The 19,590-nt window shown below is 46.8% G+C and overlaps 1 protein-coding gene across 3 annotated transcripts in view; it reads left to right on the top strand.

The window, feature by feature from the left end:
- The window catches only part of phkb (phosphorylase kinase, beta), a 381,738-nt gene that overhangs the window by 109,137 nt on the left and 253,011 nt on the right, over nucleotides 1–19,590 (top strand). For all 3 annotated transcript variants that reach the window (XM_070898048.1, XM_070898046.1, XM_070898047.1), the window contains one exon: nucleotides 14,417–14,516. In XM_070898048.1, coding sequence (XP_070754149.1) covers nucleotides 14,417–14,516 — 100 coding nt within the window. The remainder of the gene's footprint in view (nucleotides 1–14,416; nucleotides 14,517–19,590) is intronic.

Here is a 19,590-nt window from a genome sequence, read left to right as displayed (position 1 = left end):
CTCGTTCTCTCCACTAGTATATTTGACTGAAACCCCTCCACTTGACAGCTTGATACCTTTGGCACCCTGCCTTCTCCATCTTCACTGAGACTGTTTGCTAGCACTGCCTCCCCCTTAGAGTTTTCCTCCTGTTGCTCATCCCCCTACTTTCCCCCGCCCTCTATGTCCCACCCCTTCCCAATGCCCTGTATCTTACCCCGGCCCCTCCCTGTCTCACCTCCTCTTCCTCTCTCCTCCTAACCCTTCTCCCTCTCCTCTCTGTCTCTCTCTCTCTGCTCCTTTCCCCTTTTCATTCGCTTCCCATCCCCTATCCTCGAATCCCCATTCCCTCCCTCCCCTCTTCACTTCCACCCCTCCCTCTCCCCTCCCCACATCCTCTCTTCCTTCCTTTGCCTCTCTGCTTTCTTGCTCACACCTCTTACCAATTCTCCTTCACCCTTCTTCTCTTCCCCCTCTCTCACTCCCTTTTCTCTCCCCTCCCCATCCTTCTGCCTCTCACAGTGTCAGCTGTGGCTCAGTGGGTATCATTCACCCCTGAGTCAGAAGGTTGTGGGTTCAAGTCCCACTCCAGAGACTTGAGCGCAAAAATCTAGGCTGACACTCCAGTGCCATACTGAGCGAGTGCGACACTGTCGGAGGTGCCATCTTTTGGATGAGACGCTAAACCGAAGCCCTGTTGTACACTTCGAAAGTACTTCATTGGCTGTAAAGTGCTTTAGGATGTCCTGAGACCATGAATGGTGCTATATAAATGCAAGTGTTTCTTTCTCCCCCTTCTACCCTCTAACTCTTTTTGATCTGAAGACTGCTCTTTGTCTAGACTCCCTATGTACAATGCCACAGGAGATCGATTAATTAAAAGCAATCTTAATATACAACAGTCGTTGCAGTTGGGGATTGCTAGGTGACCTTATAATAGGAACTATACAAGTTTGTCTACGTTGGTCTATGTCATGCAACCTGTAAATAAAGCTGATAAATCTTAATGATAGCAAAATGGAAAGAATGAGAAACCCAAGAGTGAGGGACTGAACAGAGAACATATTGAAAAATATTTTTGCATCACCGAGGGAGAATGCAATCAGGATGTATAGATGGAAGGGACACTTTACTGTGGAAATCAAGCGACACACTTCACAATGAGCAAGAGCAGATGGAAGTGGCAGGGACAGCAGTGGAAAGTCTGTGTCAGAGGGTGCAGTCCTCTGCAAGTTCTGCTTAGCTGTACCCAGGGGGGAAAGCCATCGATGAAAAGGATAAACATTGCAGCAGCAGAGAATGTGCCATGTACTGACAGGCCATCCAAGCACATCGACCACGATTGCAGACAAAATGGAGGAGTCTGCCTCAAGCATGATTGTGCTGATATCGCAGAGTATTGCGATGACGTCTTGCATGGATTGAGAGGCCAACTCCTTGGAACATCAAACATGGCAATCACGTGAGTCAATGCATGCCTTGAGCTTGGCCGTACAGACTCTAGATGCTAACATATCTGCCACCTTAACGAAATGACTGATACCTTAGCCTTGGCTTTACTACGGCGCATTGATCTGCACCAAGGTGCTCTCCAGCAGAGTAGTAGCCGTGAAGTACAGCAGGGCCATGTTAGCGATGATGGAGAAAGGGGACATGCAAGTGGGAACTCCACTCAAAGATCCTCCCCTTCCCCCCCCCCCCCGCAACCTCTCTCTGTCGGTACCCGACATACTGCCTCATGTTTCGATGGTTGAGTCTGTCCCTGCACACGTGCAGGGGGAGCAATCTTTGGTGGGGCCCTCACGGGCTCCAAATCCCAGAGGATAAGAGCATCTCAGCAGTCAGAGCTGGGAGCAGTAAAAGTTTGTAATTGCAAAAGGGTATAACATGGGTAGGTGAGAAAATGTTATGTTGTGAAGTTTCAGTTCTTCAATTCAATCACATAAATTTTATTCTCGTGCACCACTTTGCCATCTTGCCCTCTCTTGGTTGCAGCATGGCAAGTTTCCTTTTAATTTGTTGGATGATGAATAGGAATACTTGGCCATTGTATGTGCTTCTGACATTGGTCCACTGGTGTAACCAAAGTGAACCTTCCAATAATAAGGGCATCCCGGGCAGAAATATGAGCAATTGGTGATGCATTGCTCTCATCGCCTTCCTCCTCCTCCTTGGACTCAACCGAAGAGGATCTGCGCTTTGCACATTAGTCTTTCTGTAAGTCCGCACCTCGCTGCTGTGCAATGTTACGTAGAACGCAGTGCACCATGATCATTCATGACTGGTACATACTGAAGGGCGCCTCCAGATCTGTCTAGACACCTGAGCGCAACTTCAGTATGCCGATGGCTTGGTCGATCACACATCTGATGGTCACATGATATTCATTGTAACACTGTGAGCTTCATTAGTCAGATTACAGCGAAATTTGAAGTGGATTTCTCTTGTCTCCTCGAAGCCACCCAGGTTCAAATACATCAAGGAGCTTGAACTGCTGCAGGATGAAAGCATCCTGGCAGCTCCCGGCGAATCTTGCACACACCTGCACAAACCATCTCTTTGTGGTTGCACAGACGTTGCATATTGATGGAGTGGAAGTTTTTGCAGTCCACGAATAATCCTGGTTGATCTGGGGTGCCCAGATTGCCATGTGTGTGCAGTCGATAACACCCTGCACCTGTGGGAAACCAGCCAGAGACACCATTCCGAGCGCTGTCTCATCTGACTGGCGTCATCACAGGCAAAGTTAACTAATTGCCAGCCCTGGCAAACAAGGTATCAGTGCATTTGTTGGCCACTGACTGGGATGTCCCACATATGTCTCTGGCAGAGCCCTGAAAGAAACCGGAGGCAAGAAAGTTGAGGGCGGTGGTGACTTTGACAGTCATTGGTAACGCATGGCCACCCAGGTCCAACAGGCAACAGGTCTTCTAGCAAGCTGCAGTGTCTTCCATCACATGATATGACAACCTAAGTGTCCTGAGTACTGTTGTTTCAACATGTCAAGAAAACTCAGCCTCTGCCTGTAGACCCTGAGTCGCGGGTTGTGCCTCCTGCGCCTCCTGCGAGCTGCACCCCTCTGCTGCTCCCTTCTCTGATGTCCGACTGCAGATCTCTCAACAGCAGGCTGCTGCTGGTACTGGTGCTAGTGCTGATCATGTTGCTCCTCGTCCGAGATCTAAACTAAGGCAGCCAAGGCACAACCCACTCTGATGTGATTCAGAAAACCCCCAACATGTAGAAAGCAAACTCTCGGCAATAGTACTGTGACCATACCCTTCCGTAGGTAATGCAGTATTTCCATGAGGGTGAATCTGCCATTGTGTTCTCGCCTTGCTTTTACTGCCGAGCTTAGGGAAGCCCAGAAAACCCGTGGATGCACCATTAAGTTTGAAAATGAGTTGAAATATCGCTCCAATTGAGCGTTTAGCATGTGTTAATAGGCAACCCGCATCTCCAAAAGCAGCTTAATGCACTCCAGTTAAACGGATTGGAGCCACCTTCCCAACATGCTCGCATTTTTCCCAGTTTCAACCCACCACCGACACCCAAACCATCATTCTCCTCAGTGTTACAATTCCCCATGACTCAGGATTGTTATCAGTCTGTATACTGTGTAGAATAACATGGCAAGACAGATGGAGATGTGCTGAACTCTAGAAAGCTCTTTTTTTAAAGTACACTGAATAATGCATATCCAATGAGGTCGAAGAGTCGATTTCTTCAGTGCTGGTATATTTTTATAGTCTACAAAGTGAACCAGCAGGTTAACTGATATTATTTTTTAAACAAATATCAAAGCGATTGACTTGACAATTGAAATTGCAACTAAAAATATATAATCCCCGTGACAGTAAATAACATTCCTTTTAGAAATTATAATTTCTGTTAACATTCCGTTGACTGTTCTGTGCATAGCCAAATAACTTTGGCTTTAATATTTCTTAGACTAGACAACACCTCAAACAAGAGTAGATTTTTGATTAATTTATACCAATGGTATTTACCTATTTTGTGTAAACATTCTTATTAACTGTTTTGCAAGGGAGTACTAATGGAGTAAGCTATTTGGTAGGAAAAACATAAGGACAAAGTATTATTTAAATGGTGATGGCTTGGGAAGTGTCGATGTACAGAGGGACCTGGGTGTCCTTGTACACCAGTCATTGAAAGCAAACGTGCAGGTGCAGCAAGCAGTTAGGCCTTCATTGCAAGAGGATTTGAGTACAGGAGTAAGGATGTCTTACTACAGTTATACAGGGCCTTGGTGAGACCACACCTGGAGTGTTGTGTGCAGTTTTGGTCTCTTTACCTAAGAAAGGATATACTTGCCATAGAGGGAGTGCAGCGAAGGTTCACCAGACTGATTCCTGGGATGGCAAGACTGTCGTATGAGGAGAGATTGGGTTGATTAGGCCTGTATTCATTCACTGGAGTTTAGAAGAATGAGAGGGGATCTCATTGAAATGTATAATATTCTGACTGGGTTGGATAGACTGGATGCGGGGAAGATGTTTCCCCTGGCTGGGAAGTCTAGAACAAGGGGTCACAGTCTCAGGATACGGGGTAGGAAATTTAGGACCGAGATGAGGAGAAGTTTTTTCACTCAAAGGGTGGTGAACCTGTGGAATTCTCTACCACAGAAGGTTGTGGAGGCCAAGTCACTGAATATATTTAAGAGGGTAATAGATAGATTTCTCGAAACAAAAGGCATCAAGGGGTATGGGGAGAAAGCGGGAATATGGTGTTGGGATAGAGGATCAGCCATGATCGTATTGAATGGCGGTGCAGACTCGAAGGGCCAAATAGCCTATTACAGCTCCTATTTTCTATGTTTCTAAGGTATTTTTGTATTTAAAGTTAATTTCCTGGCTCGTCAAACATTGTTCATTGAAGTTATATGTGAAACAATCTCTGTGATAGATTATATTTGTAAAAAATGTGGCTTCATGTGCCAAGTCTGCAGCAGAGTAAACCACTATACATTACAGTTTATGTTTTTCCTAATGTCAATCTTAGATTTATTTAACATTTAGCTTGTGCCTACACTACTTGGTTGATATTAATTGAGTTTGGATAAAGAAGTCACAAGAGACCTGCATGAAAATAGTCCTAATGAAAGGAAAGAGCAAATGGGAGCGTATTTGAGAGCCTATACTGAAGATATATGGGCATGAATTTTCTCTGATGATCTCACGTACACTAAAATTTAAGCTGATTTCTATGTTAATCAAGCCAATGGCAATTTATATCAAAATTTCCTGATAATCTCATCTGCATATGCCAAGCGGAAAAAACAGTGTAAAACAAGTAGAAATTAACATAAACAAGCATTATCTTTCTTCTTTAAATCCCTCTTTATATTATTGATGTTCTGAAAATTAAAGTTTGAAGCCATCAAACCATCATTAATGCACATTAAGCACAATATTTAAGAAAATGCAATTGTGGAAGCTATTCTTGTGTAACAGATTCTGATGCAATAAAAAAGCATTGCTCATTATCATAGGCAGTCCCTCAAAATCGAGGAAGACTTGCTTCCACTCTTAATATGAGTCCTTAGGTGGCTGAACAGTCCAATACGAGAACCACAGTCTCTGTCATAGGTGGAACAGATAGCCGTTGAGGGAAAGGGTGGGTGGGACTGGTTTGCCGCATGCTCTTTCCGCTGCTTGCGCTTGATTTCTGCTTGCTCTCAGCGATGAGACTCGAGGTGCTCAGCGCCCTCCCTGATGCACTTCCTTTACTTAGGGCGGTCTTTGGCCAGGGACTACCAGATGTCAGTGGGGATGTTGCACTTTACCAGGGAGGCTTTGAAGGTGTCCTTGTAACGTTTCCTCTGCCTACCTTTGGCTCGTTTGCCATGAAGGAGTTCAGAGTAGAGCGCTTGCTTTGGGAGTCTCGTGTCTGGCATGCAGACAATGTGGCCTGCCCAGCAGAGCTGATCAAGTGTGGTCAGTGCTTCAATACTGGGGATGTTGGCCTGGTCGAGGACGCTAATGTTGGTGCGTCTGTCCTTCCAGGGGATTTGTAGGATCTTGAGGAGACATCGTTGGTGGTGTTTCTCCAGCAACTTGAGGTGTCTATTGTACATGGTCCATGTCTCTAAGCCATACAGGAGGGCGGGTATTACTACAGCCCTGTAGACCATGAGCTTGGTGGCAGTTTTGAGGGCCTGATCTTCAAACACTTTTCCTCAGGCGGCCGAAGGCTGCACTGACACACTGGAGGCGGTGTTGAATCTCGTCATCAATGTCTGCTCTTGTTGAAAAGGCTCCCTAGGTATGGGAAATGGTTCACGTTGTCCAGGGCTGCGCCATGGATCTTGATGACTGGGGGGCAGTGCTGTGCGGCGAGGACAGGCTGGTGGAGGACCTTTGTCTTACGGATGTTTAGCGTAAGGCCCATACTTTCGTACGCCTCAGTAAATACGTCAACTATGTCGTGGAGTTCAGCCTCTATATGTGCGCAGATACAGGCATCGTCCGCGTACTGTAGCTTAACGACAGAGGTTGGGATGGTCTTGGACCTGGCCTGGCGACGGTGAAGGTTGAACAGATTCCCACTGGTTCTGTAGTTTAGTTCCACTCCAGCGGGGAGCTTGTTGACTGTGAGGTGCAGCATGGCAACGAGGAAGATTGAGAAGAGGGTTGGGGCGATGACGCAGCCCTGTTTGACCCCGGTCCGGACGTGGATTGGATCTGTAATGGATCTGTTGGTAAGGATCACGGCTTGCATGTCGTCATGGAACAGGCGGAGGATGGTGACGAACTTTTGGGGGCATCCGAAATGGAGGAGGATGCTCCATAGACCCTTGCGGTTGACAGTGTCACAGGCCTTTGTAAAGCCGAAGAAGGCCATGTATAAGGGCTGCCGCTGTTCCCTGCATTTTTCCTGCAGCTGTTGCGCTGCAAACATCATGTCCGTTGTGCCCTGTAGGGGACGAAATCCGCACTGTGACTCCGGGAGGAGCTCCTCGGCCACAGGGAGAAGACGGTTGAGGAGAACTCTAGCGACAACTTTCCCAGTGGCTGATAGCAGAGAGATTCCTCCGCAGTCAGACTTGTCCCCTTTTTTAAAGATGGTCATGATCACTGCATCTCTGAGATCTCCTGGCATGCCCACCTCCCTCCAGATGAGAGAGATGAGGTCATGTATTCACGCCAACAGTGCCTCTCCGCCATACTTCAGTGCCTCAGCAGGGATTCCACCTGCTCCCGTAGCCTTGTTGTTCTTAAGCTGTCTTATGGCTTTTTCCACCTCGTGCTGTGTTGGGGTTTTACTGAGATGGTTGAGAACACTCGAGTCTATAAGGCAGAGTCTCGATTGAGGAGATCTTCAAAATGCTCCTTCCAGCGGGCCCTGACTGCCTCGGTGTCCTTGATGAGTGTTTGCCCGTTCTTGGCCAGCAGTGAGGTGGTGCCTTGGGTGTTTGGACCGTAAGTGGCCTTGACTGCAATGAAGAATCCTCGCACATCATGGCTGTCGGCCAGCTGCTGTATCTCCTATGCTTTCTCCATCCACCACCTGTTCTTTAGGTCCCGGGTCTTTTGTTGGACCTCAGCCTTGAGCCGTCTGTAATGCTGCTTTGCTGCTCCCGAGTTGGGTTGTTGTTTAAGGCTCAGAAATGCCCTGCGCTTGCAATCTATTAGCTCTTGGATCTCCTGATCTTTATCATCAATCTAGTCCTGGTTGTTTCCTGGTTGAGTGACCAAGCGTCTCTTTGCAGGCACTGGTCATGGAGGCCTGGAGGGCAGACCAAGCCCTGTGGGCATTCTGCGTCTCGGGGTTATCAAGGTACGCCAGGTTAACTGTGAGGCGCTGACTGTATAGGGCTCCCTTAGCTGGGTCTTTAAGTGCCCTGGCATTGACTTTTTGCGGCACTGTTTCTGCTGCCCCCCTCCACTTTGAGGCTATGTTGATGTCGATGATGGATCGGATTAGGCAGTGGTCCGTGCAGCAGTCGTCAGCTCCTGTCATGGCGCGGGTGATGCGCACATCCTTGCGATCCCTGGTTCGGATGATAATATAGTCGAGCAGGTGCCAGTGTTTGGTGCGAGGGTGTTGTCACGATGCCTTGTATTTGTCCCTCTGGCAGAACAAGGTGTTGGTGATGACAAGTTCAAGTTCCAGACATTTTGTCAGGAGTACGGTACCGCTGGAGTTGGTTTTCCCTACCCCCCTCTCTGCCAATCACGCCTCCCCAGAGGGCTGTGTCCTTGCCGAAGTCACTGGCATTGAAGTCACCGAGGAGGATCAGTTTGTCATCCGCGGGGATGTGGGGCAGGGATTTTTCAAGGTTGGAGTAAAAACCATCTTTGGTCTCATCTGTTGTATCGAGTGTTGGGGCGTACGCACGGATGACTACGGTGCATTGATTTCGGGATAGGGTGAGTCGCAGAGTCATGAGACGTTCGTTAACCCCGCAGGAGGAATCTTTGAGGCGGTCGACCAGCTTGTTTTTGATGACGAATCCGACTCCGTGGAGGCGGCGTTCTTCCTCTGGTTTCCCTATCCAGAAGAAGATGTAATCTCCACCTTGTTCCTTGAGCTGGCCTTCCCCTGCCCGCTGAGTCTTGCTTAGGGCGGCGATGTCGATATCATAGCATCTAAGTTCCCGGGCAACTATGGCGGTGCGGCATATTCCTATATGTATAGAAAATACAGTACAGGTCTTGGTAAGGAGAAATAATTCCTCAATTTTCTTTAATGAAGTGACTATAGATTGAAAAATATTCATGTTTTATTCTAGGTGAAGAGTGAGAGACATTTGAAATTACTTTGGCAAACCAAATGCATTAAACACGCATACTCCATGCATATGCTCCACCCAGTTTATGCTGAATTTGGCAGTGGGGTCCTACAGCAGGTGAGAGGCCCCGATTAGCATATCCAAGTCGCCTAATGCCTGTTTTAAGTGGGATCTGTAGACACTTGGATGTTGCTGATTCCAATTTGGCAGCTGACTCATTTCCAGGGCAGATTGGGAATGAAGATCTCGCTGCTAAATTGGTCCTTCCAACTACTTTTTTCCCCAAATGACGGGCGAGATGGGGGTCAGTTTCTCCCTGTATATGTTTCTCTATACGGTCAATATTTCTACCTCAACCAACATCACCAAAATAAATTAATTGACCATTTAACTCATTGCTGTTTGTGGGACCTGTGCACAGATTGACTACTGTATTTCCCTATATTACAACAGCAACTGCACTTCAAAAGTAATTCATTGTGAAGCTCTTTGAACTGTCCTGAGGCCATGAAAGTTGCTAATTAAGTGCAAGCTTTCCTTCTCTTTTTATCAGAAGTAGCTATCTTGATTTTGGTAATGGGTCATAACGTGGAAAGTTACATAAGTTGGATTTACCATTATCATATTGTAATTTTTTGGGAGGGTGGCATGAGCTCTGTGAAGGAGCAACATTTTGTTTAGATGAATTTGTGTCGTTTTTTTAAGAAAAAATCAAAAATGGGTCTGAAAATGATAAATATCTGCTTACCTACTTTATCCAACACAAAATGCTTTGTCTATAGAAGTCCAGGTATTGATATGGAGATTATATTGAGCCTGAAACTGCTTTGAAACTGTGAATGAACTTTTTACAATAAAATCTTTAGGAGGTGGATGTAGGTGATCTTGGTGATGGATTGGGTGCAGGGTCCAAAAAACATTTTTTAAAAGCTACAAAGAAAACGATGGGTGCTATACAAAGAACATATTTTTGCCGTGCATTGTTATATGAATTCTCTCGACCTTTACCCGAAGCAATACCTGCTCAATCTATATTGTAGCTGTCTAGCTCCTCCGCTCAAAGGAACTCAATTGGATGATTATGGGAATTAATTTTATTTGTACTGAATTTTGTGTAGCTACTCTCCAAACATCCTTTCATTACTAAGGAAATCATGTTCATGTTTGAATTTTGTGAACATACTTTGTGAAGGTACTTTTTTTATTGTCTCACTACATTTTACATCTCCAAATTTTACAAAATATTTGATAAGCCTTTCAAACTAATGGCGTAATTTTATATATGCTTAGATATTATTTTAAACATTTTGCTTCAAATTGGATTTGAAAAGTATTCTTAATCATCTGAGCACCTTAGGGCTGAGTTAAACATATGGCAATCACAGAAGGGTATGTAGACTTCACCCTAATGTTAGTTGAACTCCATTTATATCGGTTACCACTCAGCCCAAATAATTATGATACTTGATTACATATGAACAGGAAACTATTAAATGTTACTTATGTTCAACAAATATTTTCTGATACAGTAATGAACAGTTGCAAATCAAAAAGTCAATTTCATTAGATCAGCAATTTTTCTAGTGAAGTATGATTTGTTGGAGTAAATATTCCAATTAACAGGGTGTTCTTTAGCTGCCATATTCTGCAATCAGTTACAGTAATTAACTTATCAAGTTAGATCTGGCATGGTGTATCATTCCACTGTCATTTGATATGGTTATTGTTTTAAGGAATGAACAATGAAGCAAGTAGATAAAATAGAAGTTACAAAATTACTTGAACTGAATCCAAATCATGAGAGCAGAGAGCATTATTTAAAAATTAGAAAACCAGGAACAAAGAGAGTTAAGAAATAATTAATTCCTTAGTCAGCAATTGCTAAATTTGAATTAAAACTACCAGCTAAAGAAGTGAGGGAACTTAACATTTTTGCTGCAGAAAGGTGTAGAAACATTTCAGTTTAGAGCCAAAGGAAGACAATGAGAGTATTAGGATTGATGTTTTGTAAAATCAAAGGGGACAAAATTTCCCTTTTATAGCCTCGTTAGCTCCTCCTGGGGAGGCTAATGGGGCGCAATGGCGCTTTTGCCCGGAGGAGGGGGGCGCTACCGCCTCCTGGGAAATTGCCACGGAGGTTTCGGGGGCACTGTCCCGGCAGCACCATGTCCTACGATTAGCGCTGCGGGCTGGGGCACAACCCGCGATAACATCATCGCCATGTGCGCTGACCCCTTTCTGCCCTGCGCGGGAAATTGTCCCGCGGGCCACGAGGCTGTTGCGGGCGAATGACAACACCAGCTGTGCGGGTTGCCCTTTAAATAGGAAGCATTTAGCACCCCAGGCCACCATCTTTATTTGTCGGGCGATACTTGGGTCAGCCCAACAATGGCGGCCTTTGCGTCGATTTGGGTGCCGGGCTGCTGGCCTGGTCGATCACATCCCTGGTAGCCCAGTGGTGGCCACCAAAGGGGCTGGAGTATGTGCAGCGGCCCACCACTTTAATGGAAGGGGAGGGGTGGTGTAGCGTGCGCTACACGGGGCATACGCATAGCGCTGGCCTGCTCCGTGCGCCGCTGGACACCGCCCCGGGAGCCCCCCTCAAAGGAAGCGGATCGCTGGAGACAGCACTCCGCTTCCTTTGAGGGGTGTATGGCCCAATTCTGCATTGGGGGTGGGACGTCAGGGCCAGGTGCAGGGAGTCCCGGCCTCGGAAGGTTACCGCCCCCAATCGGGGGATTTTCCAGCCCAAAATGCCAATCATTACTATGGATATTAACTTGTTGCAGCACCAATCCATTCGACAAATCACACAACATGGTCCTGTTTTTCACTGGCGAAATACTATCGGTCATATGTACTTTTGATTTTTCAAACACACTGGCAAGTTATACATCGGATCAAAATGTAACCAGATACATACATAAGGCCCAAGTATAGATTTGCGCCAATTTTCTTGGAGCAACTCGTTTTTTTTTGGAGTATCCGAGAAATTGCAATTCTCCACATTTAGTTTCAGTGAGTTAGCTTAGTTTCGTTTTAGTTCAGTTTTTTTTCCAAAAGGGAGCGTGTCCAGCCACTTACGCCTGTTTTGCAAGTTTAGACTGCGAAAAGTTACTCCAAACTAACTTAGAACGGTGTAAGTGTCCACTTTTGTACACTCAGAAAAATCTTGTGTAGAGTTAAGAACGTAGTTAGCCAGAGATGGGGGGAGGGCGGGGACGGTGGGGGGGGATGGGGGGGAGGGAAGAGAGAGCACTAAACACCTTCACTTTTAAAAATAAAGAAACATCATCAATAATAAATGATAAATCAATCAATCAATAAATCAAGAAATAAAAAATTAAAAGTTCCGACTTCACCTACTGCAGTACCTATCTGTTCGGGAGCACCGGGAGCCCTCCAGCAACACACGCAGCCCTGCCTGCTTGATTACATTTTCAAGTAGTCAGATGCGCGGGAAGGCAACGGCCGGCGTGTGTGGCAGGCCACTCGGCCCGGGCTAGGGACAGCGAACATCGCGTCGTCCCTTCGGCGAGGGATAGGGTTGCTCGGAGACAGGACGCGCTGGGAGGGCCAGGAGCTACTGCGCACGCGCGCAGCTGCCGGCAATCTTTTCGGCGCAGGGCTATAGCTCTGTCCCCCGCTGGGACTGCTGCACCGTGCCGAGTGGAATGGAGGCCTGCAGACCATCCAGAATACCGAGGTACTTTTTAGGCGCACTTTTAATTCTACAAACTCGGCGCATCTCTCGGAGGTGCGCCTTTCTAACCAACAGTTGAAACTTGGGCCCATAGAACTTACAATACGGAAACAACATTTGTGTCAACATTTACCCTGCATGTTAGCAAATAGGCAGTCTTCTTCTATCTGCCCTATTGCATCCTTTCATAATTTTAAATACTCCTATCACATTATCCCATAATCTGAATGGTTCAAATGAAACAAGATAGCTCTCATTCAGTGCAGTGCTATGCATTATGCATGATCATCATCATAGGCAGTCCCTCGAAATCGAGGAAGACTTGCTTCCACTCTAAAAGTGAGTTCTCAGGTGACTGTACAGTCCAATATGGGAATTACAGTCTCTGTTACAGGTGGGACAGACAATCATTGAAGGAAAGGGTGGGTCTGGTTTGCCGCACGCTCCTTCCGCTGTCTGTGCCTCGTTTCTGCATGCTCTCGGCGACGAGACTCGTGTCTTGTATGCAGACGATGTCGCCCGCCCAACGGAGCTGGTCGAGTGTGGTCAGTGCTTTGATGCTGGCGATGTTGGCCTAATCGAGAACACTGACGTTGGTGCATCTATCTTCCTAGTGGTATCTGTCACATTTTAAAGCAGAATGTTGTACTATTTTATGACAGTTTGCAAATCTGAGGAATAATTCAATCTATTTATTTATTTAATAAACAAAATCAACAGGTAAAATTCCAATACTGCATTTTAGGTTTCAAAGTCACTTGTTGATCAATTTTTCATGGTCATACAAGTCTTTCATAAGGGCATAAGAAATAGGAGCAGGAGTAGGCCATATGGCCCCTCGCGCCTGCTTCGCCATTCAATAAGATCATGGCCAATCTGATCATGGACTGAGCTCCACTTCCCTGTCCGCTCCCCATAACCTCTTATCCCCTTTTTGTTTTAAGAAACTGTCTATTACTGTTTTAAATTTATTCAATGTCCCAGCTTTCACAGCTCTCTGAGGCAGCGAATTCCACAGATTTACATCCCTCTGAGACGAAATTTCTCCTCATCTCAGTTTTAAATGAGCGGCCCCTTATTCTAAGATTATGCTCTCTAGTTCTAGTTTCCCCCATCAGTGTAAACATCCTCTCTGTATCCACCTTGTCAAGCCCCCTCATAATCTTATACATTTTGATAAGATCACCTCTCATTCTTCTGAATTCCATTGAGTAGAGGCCCAACCTACTCAACCTTTCCTCAAAAGCCAACCCCTTCACCCCGGAATCAACCTAGTGAACCTTCTCTGAACTGCCTCCAAAGCAAGTATATCCTTTCATAAATATGGAAACCAAAACCGCACACAGTATTCCAGGTGTGGCCTCACCAATACCCTGTATAGCTGTAGCAAGACTTCCCTGCTTTTATACTCCATCCCCTTTGCAACAAAGGCCAAGATTCTATTGGCCTTCCTGATCACTTACTGTACCTGCATACTAACCTTTTGTGTTTCATGCACAAGTACCCCCAGGTCCCGTTGTACTGCAGCACTTTGCAATCTTTCTCCATTTAAATAATAACTTGCTCTTTGATTTTTTTCTGCCAAAGTGCATGACCTCACACTTTCCAACATTATCCTCCATCTGCCAAATTTTTGCCAACTCACTCAGCCTGTCTATGTCCTCTTGCAGATTTTTTGTGTCCTCCTCATACATTGCTTTTCCTCCCATTTTTGTATCGTCAGCAAACTTGGCTACGTTACACTCATTCTAGCTGTGCTACAACAATGCAGAATAATCCATTTGGAAAAGAACAGCAGAATTGTTTTATATAAAATTTTTCAGTGTGAATGTATTGATTTGCATCACTAATTTAGACTAATATTACTATTTATAACTTCCAGTTTTAATTTAGACATGATGGGACTGGACATATTGTTAAAAGTACTTGATTTTTATTTTGATAAATTTTCAATTTTGTTATATCTTATCTCCCTTATCTAGGCGCATTGACGATGACAAGGGAAGGACTCATGAACTGCAATACTCCGCTGTAAAATGTATGCGAGGAATTCTCTACTGCTATATGCGTCAAGCTGATAAGGTAAAAGACTAATGTCTGGATATACATTTTGACCTTTCATTTAGGATTGCTTTTACTTGCAGTAATGACTATGAACAGACCGAAACAGGTATGTTTCCAAAAATAAAATTTCATGTCACTTCAAAAAAAACTTTTGTAGTTTTGTATTATACAGGAGATTAGAGTTTACATAGAAACATAGAAAATAGGTGCAGGGGTAGGCCATTCGGCACAACAACACAATTAAACTTAATTATAGTGTAGTTTCTGTCCATGAGTACTTCCAATAATGTTTTTACTTGAAGCCCTTACCCTCTCTCAAAAACCTGCCTTTGGTTTTGAGATCCCTGATTTTAACCTGCGACGGATTCGGTGCAATTTGCAGTCCCTCAAAGACTAATCAGCATGAGGCCCGAGCCATTCTAACTCGCAGGCCTAATTTTAATGTTTGTCTTCTGCCCATAGTCGGCAGGAATGACGTCAAGGCTGGTGGGCAGGAGTGCAAATTGGGGTGGGAGCCGGATGCCACCAGGGACAAAGCGAATGAGGCCAGAATCCGGCACATATTCCCCAGCTGCCATTTTAACTAGCCTGCCTGCCATGTTTGCCTCCATAAGCTCGATTTCCCAGCTCTCCCCTCTCATAGGTATGTCCACCCACCTGACCTCCTTATTCTACCATTCTTTCTAAACCACTAACCACTCCACTGAAATCACCATTATCCCACTCTTCATGCTATTTCATAATCTGCTTTGGCCTTAAGTTTGTTAATGTGCGTACTACACTTTTATAGACAATAGTCTGGATATTAACAGGGGCGGGTTGCGTAGGCCGGGGAGGCAGAGATTCGGTCCCGGAAGTCCACATTTCCCCAAATGCTGTTGCGTGTCTTTCGCATTTGACAGGTTCCCCGTCCGGAAGTCAGCCTGATTGACAAGCTTGGCTTCCAGTTGGGTTGTGAAGACTCTGGAGCAGGCTGCAGGAGCAGGTAGGGTCGACCCAGGATGCGGGTGGAGGTTTCCGATCCAGGGTGGGTCCAATCCCCGACAACCGGTGGCTCTGATCCCCGATGCCAGGTGAGGGACCCCTTGTCCCGCCTCTGTTAAGCTTGGAAGTGGGCAGGTTGGGGTTAGGTTTCAGATTTTTAAAATGTTATCATCTGACCTGAGCCCAACCCACCTGTTTTTGGATGTTGAAATTCATCCAAACAATGCTGTGCAGGCACAATAAGTGGCTTTAATAAACTTAAACCAGGATTGGTCATAAAAGCTCTAATGGTCTCATCACTCACTCACTCATAGGCAGTCCCTCGCAATCGAGGAAGACTTGCTTTCACTCTTAAAATGAGTCCTTAGGTGTCTGAACAGTCTAATACGAGAGCCACAGTCCCTGTCACAGGTGGGACAGATAGTCGTTGATGGAAAGGGTGGGTGGGACAGGTTTGCCGCAAGCTCTTTCCATTGCCTGTGCTTGATTTCTGCATGCTCGCGGCGATGAGACTCCAGGTGCTCAGCGCCCTCCCGGATGCACTTCCTCCACTTAGGGCGATCTTTGACCAGGGAGTCCCAAGTGTCAGTGGGGGTGTTGCACTTCTTCAGGGAGGCTTTGAGGGTGTCCCTGTAACGTTTCCTCTGCCCACCTTTGGCTCATTTGCCGTGAAGGAGTTCCGAGTAGAGCACTTGCTTTGGGAGTCTCGTGTCTGGCAATGCGAACGATGTGGCCTGCCCAGCAAAGCTGAACAAGTGTGGTCAGTGCTTCAATGCTGGGGATGTTGGCCTTGTCGAGAACGCTAATGTTGGTGCATCTGTCCTCCCAGGGGATTTGTAGGATCTTGCGGAGGCATCGTTGGCGGCCGAACGCTGCACTGGCGCACTGGAGGCGGTGTTGAATCTCGTTGTCAATGTCTGCTCTTGTTGATAAGAGGCCCCCGAGGTATGGGAAATGGTCCATGTTGTCCAGGGCCACGCCGTGGATCTTGATGACTGGGGGGCAGTGCAGTGCGGCGTGGAGGACCTTTGTCTTATGGATGTTTAGTGCAAGGCCCAAGCTTTCATACGCCTCAGTAAATACGTCGACTATGTCCTGGAGTTCAGCCTCTGTATGTGCATGGACGCAGGCGTCGTCCGCGTACTGTAGTTCGACAACAGAGGTTGGGGTGGTCTTGGACCTGGCCTGGAGATGGCGAAGGTTGAACAGGTTCCCACTGTTTCTGTAGTTTAGTTCCACTCCAGCAGGGAGCTTGTTGACTGTGAGGCGGAGCACGGCAGCGAGGAAGATTGAGAAGAGGGTTGGGGCGATAACCCAGCGAACGGAATCCGCACTGTGACTCCAGGAGGAACTCCTCAGCCATGGGGCAAAGACGGTTGAGGAGGACTTTAGCGACAACTTTCCCAGTGGTTGATAACAGGCAGATTCCTCTGTCGTTGCCGCAGTTTGACTTGTCCCCTTTTTTAAAGATGGTCACAATCACTACATCTCTGAGATCTCCCGGCATGCTCTCTTCCCTCCAGATGAGAGAGATGAGATCATGTATTCGCGCTGACAGTGCCTCTCTGCCATACTTCAGTGCCTCATCAGGGATTCCATCCGCTCCCGTAGCCTTGTTGTTCTTAAGCTGTCTTATAGCTTTTTTTACCTCGTGCAATGTTGGGGTTTTACTGAGATGGTGGCAGGTAGCATGCTGCGGGATGGAGTCGAGAACACTCGGGTCAAAGGCAGAGTCTCGATTGAGGAGATCTTTGAAGTACTCCTTCCAGCGGGCCCTGACTGCCTCGGTGTCCTTGATGAGTGTTTGCCCGTTCTTGGCCAGCAGTGAGGTTGGGCCTTGGGTGTTTGGACTGTAGGTGGCCTTGACTGCTATGAAGAATCCTCGCACATCATGGCTGTCGGCCAGCTGCTGTATCTCCATCCACCACCTGTTCTTTAGGTCGGGGTTTTTTGTTGAACCTCAGCCATGAGTCGTCTATAATGCTGCTTTGCTGCTCTCGAGTTGGGTTGTTGTTTAGGGCTCAGAAATGCCCTGCTCTTGCGATCTATTAGCTCTTAGATTACCTGATCATTCTCATCAAACCAATACTGGTGTTTCCTGTGAAACCCTGCTCTTCCTCAATGGTCCTGGACCTAAGCACCCATTTCTCCAATATACAGTATACAGTAGTATAATGTTGTTTGAGGCAGTCCCGCAGGGTTGAGGATGATCTGCTTCCAAATCAACAAAAAAAATTAGTTCTCAGGTGTTTCCATGAGGGACCTGATGTTCCAGGTCCTGAACTTCATTTTGAAGGTCGGAAGATGCCTGTGCATAAATTCGTTTAATGTGGGGTGGCTTTTGCACCAGCCACCACACGGGCTAGACAGAGCAAGGTCTTGGTCCAGTGGCAAGGAGATCCAAGACGATTGGAGACCAAGCTCCGCTGCGGGGGCCAAGTACACACACATGCTCCTACTGTTCCTGGACTGCATAAGAAGCAGTGTGGGCCTCACGGCCTCACTGTTGGCCTGTGCTGCACCGTCCCTGGGCCCCGACCCTGTTGCTGGTACACACTGCGCCACTCCTGGGTCTCGACTTCGCCAGTGGGCTCTAGCTCGCTACTGGGCCACAACCCCACCGCTCCTGGGCCACGACCCCGCCGCTCCTGGGCCACGACCCCGCTGCTCCTGGGCCACGACCCCGCTGCTCCTGGGCCATGACTTCATCATTCCTCCACTGCTCGTGGCTCCCCGCCAGTCTTGATCTCCGCTCCACGCCGCCTCCAATCATATCGCCACTACCCGCCCGTCTCGAACGCCGCTCCACAGCGGTCATGATCACCACTCCCTTCCGGTCTCGAACGGCGCTCCCCGCCGGTCTCGAATGCCGCTACCTGCCGCTGATCGCCACACCCCGCCGGTCTCGAACACCGCTCCCCCATTGGTCTCGATCTCCGGGCCTCGCCGCTCCTCCTCCACCTGGGTCCCGACCCCACCGCTGGTCTCGCTCCTCTCGAATCAGCTGCCTGGACTCTGATGACGTTAATCCAGTTGCCCTCCTCCAATCCACTCGCCCTCCTCGAAACCGTCACCTTCCTCGAACGGCTCGTGCTGGGTCCTGGGGCGCTCCTGCTTTTATCCCCGCTTGCCACTGATGGTGTTCTCTCGCAGGTCGGTTGGGCGGCACTTCCCAATACATCTGCACTGAGAGACCACACCTGCTTACTTCCACATCCAATGCCCACCTCCCTTTGCTTCCAGATGCCATGAACCCTTTCCTAATATTCCCACATTCCCAGAATCACCTTTGCTGCTCCCATATTCCAAACCCTTACCAGTACTTGCAGACCTGAGAACCCACTTCCACCACTCCTAATCCTCTTCATTCCAGAACATCCTCCCACTACTCCTTTATCCACATCCTCATCTTTACCATCGCTGGACAAAACATCTCACTATCTGGTTTCAAGTAACAAAGTTTATTCTTTCCCTTCTCTCTGTGTCTATCTTCTAAGGGATGAACTTCACCTCTATCTCCTTTCCTATCCTTAATCATTACAGCAACTCCAACTCAAATTCCCACCTACACAACACTCACTGTTAACTTCCAGTTCTTCACTTACCCTTCACTCTTTTCCGAGTCAGTTGCACCTTATTCCCATTCCCTATTCAAGCACCACATTGGCTCACAGTTAGACTGCCTCCTATCTGTACTTCAATCACTTTGACCCTTAATATCCACCCCCGCACATACACTTCAAAAGCACCCCACATCTAAATCCCCCTCAATACAACTCCTTAATTAGAAATTACTTCACAAAGAAATCTGCCCCACACTGATCAAACTTGGCTTCACTGATGCTGTGAATAAAGAATGCATATATCACTCAAAAGAATGAAGTGATCCTACGAGGTGAGTCATCTATCTTTAAAACTATTGATGGATTTAAGCACGTAAATAACTTTTAATAATCTTGTTCTGAACAGAATATGTATTATTGTCTTGTTAACAGGTTATCGATATTTTGTGTATAATTTTGGGAAGCAAATGGAACACCAAAAATGCTGGACAAAATTGCAGTATTTGAAAATTGATCAAGTATTGAATTGCAGGAACATTTAATTT

The sequence above is a fragment of the Pristiophorus japonicus genome, chromosome 13 (genome assembly GCF_044704955.1).
Source record: "Pristiophorus japonicus isolate sPriJap1 chromosome 13, sPriJap1.hap1, whole genome shotgun sequence".
NCBI classification, from domain to species: Eukaryota; Metazoa; Chordata; class Chondrichthyes; family Pristiophoridae; genus Pristiophorus; species Pristiophorus japonicus.
This window is presented reverse-complemented; position numbering and strand designations above follow the sequence as displayed.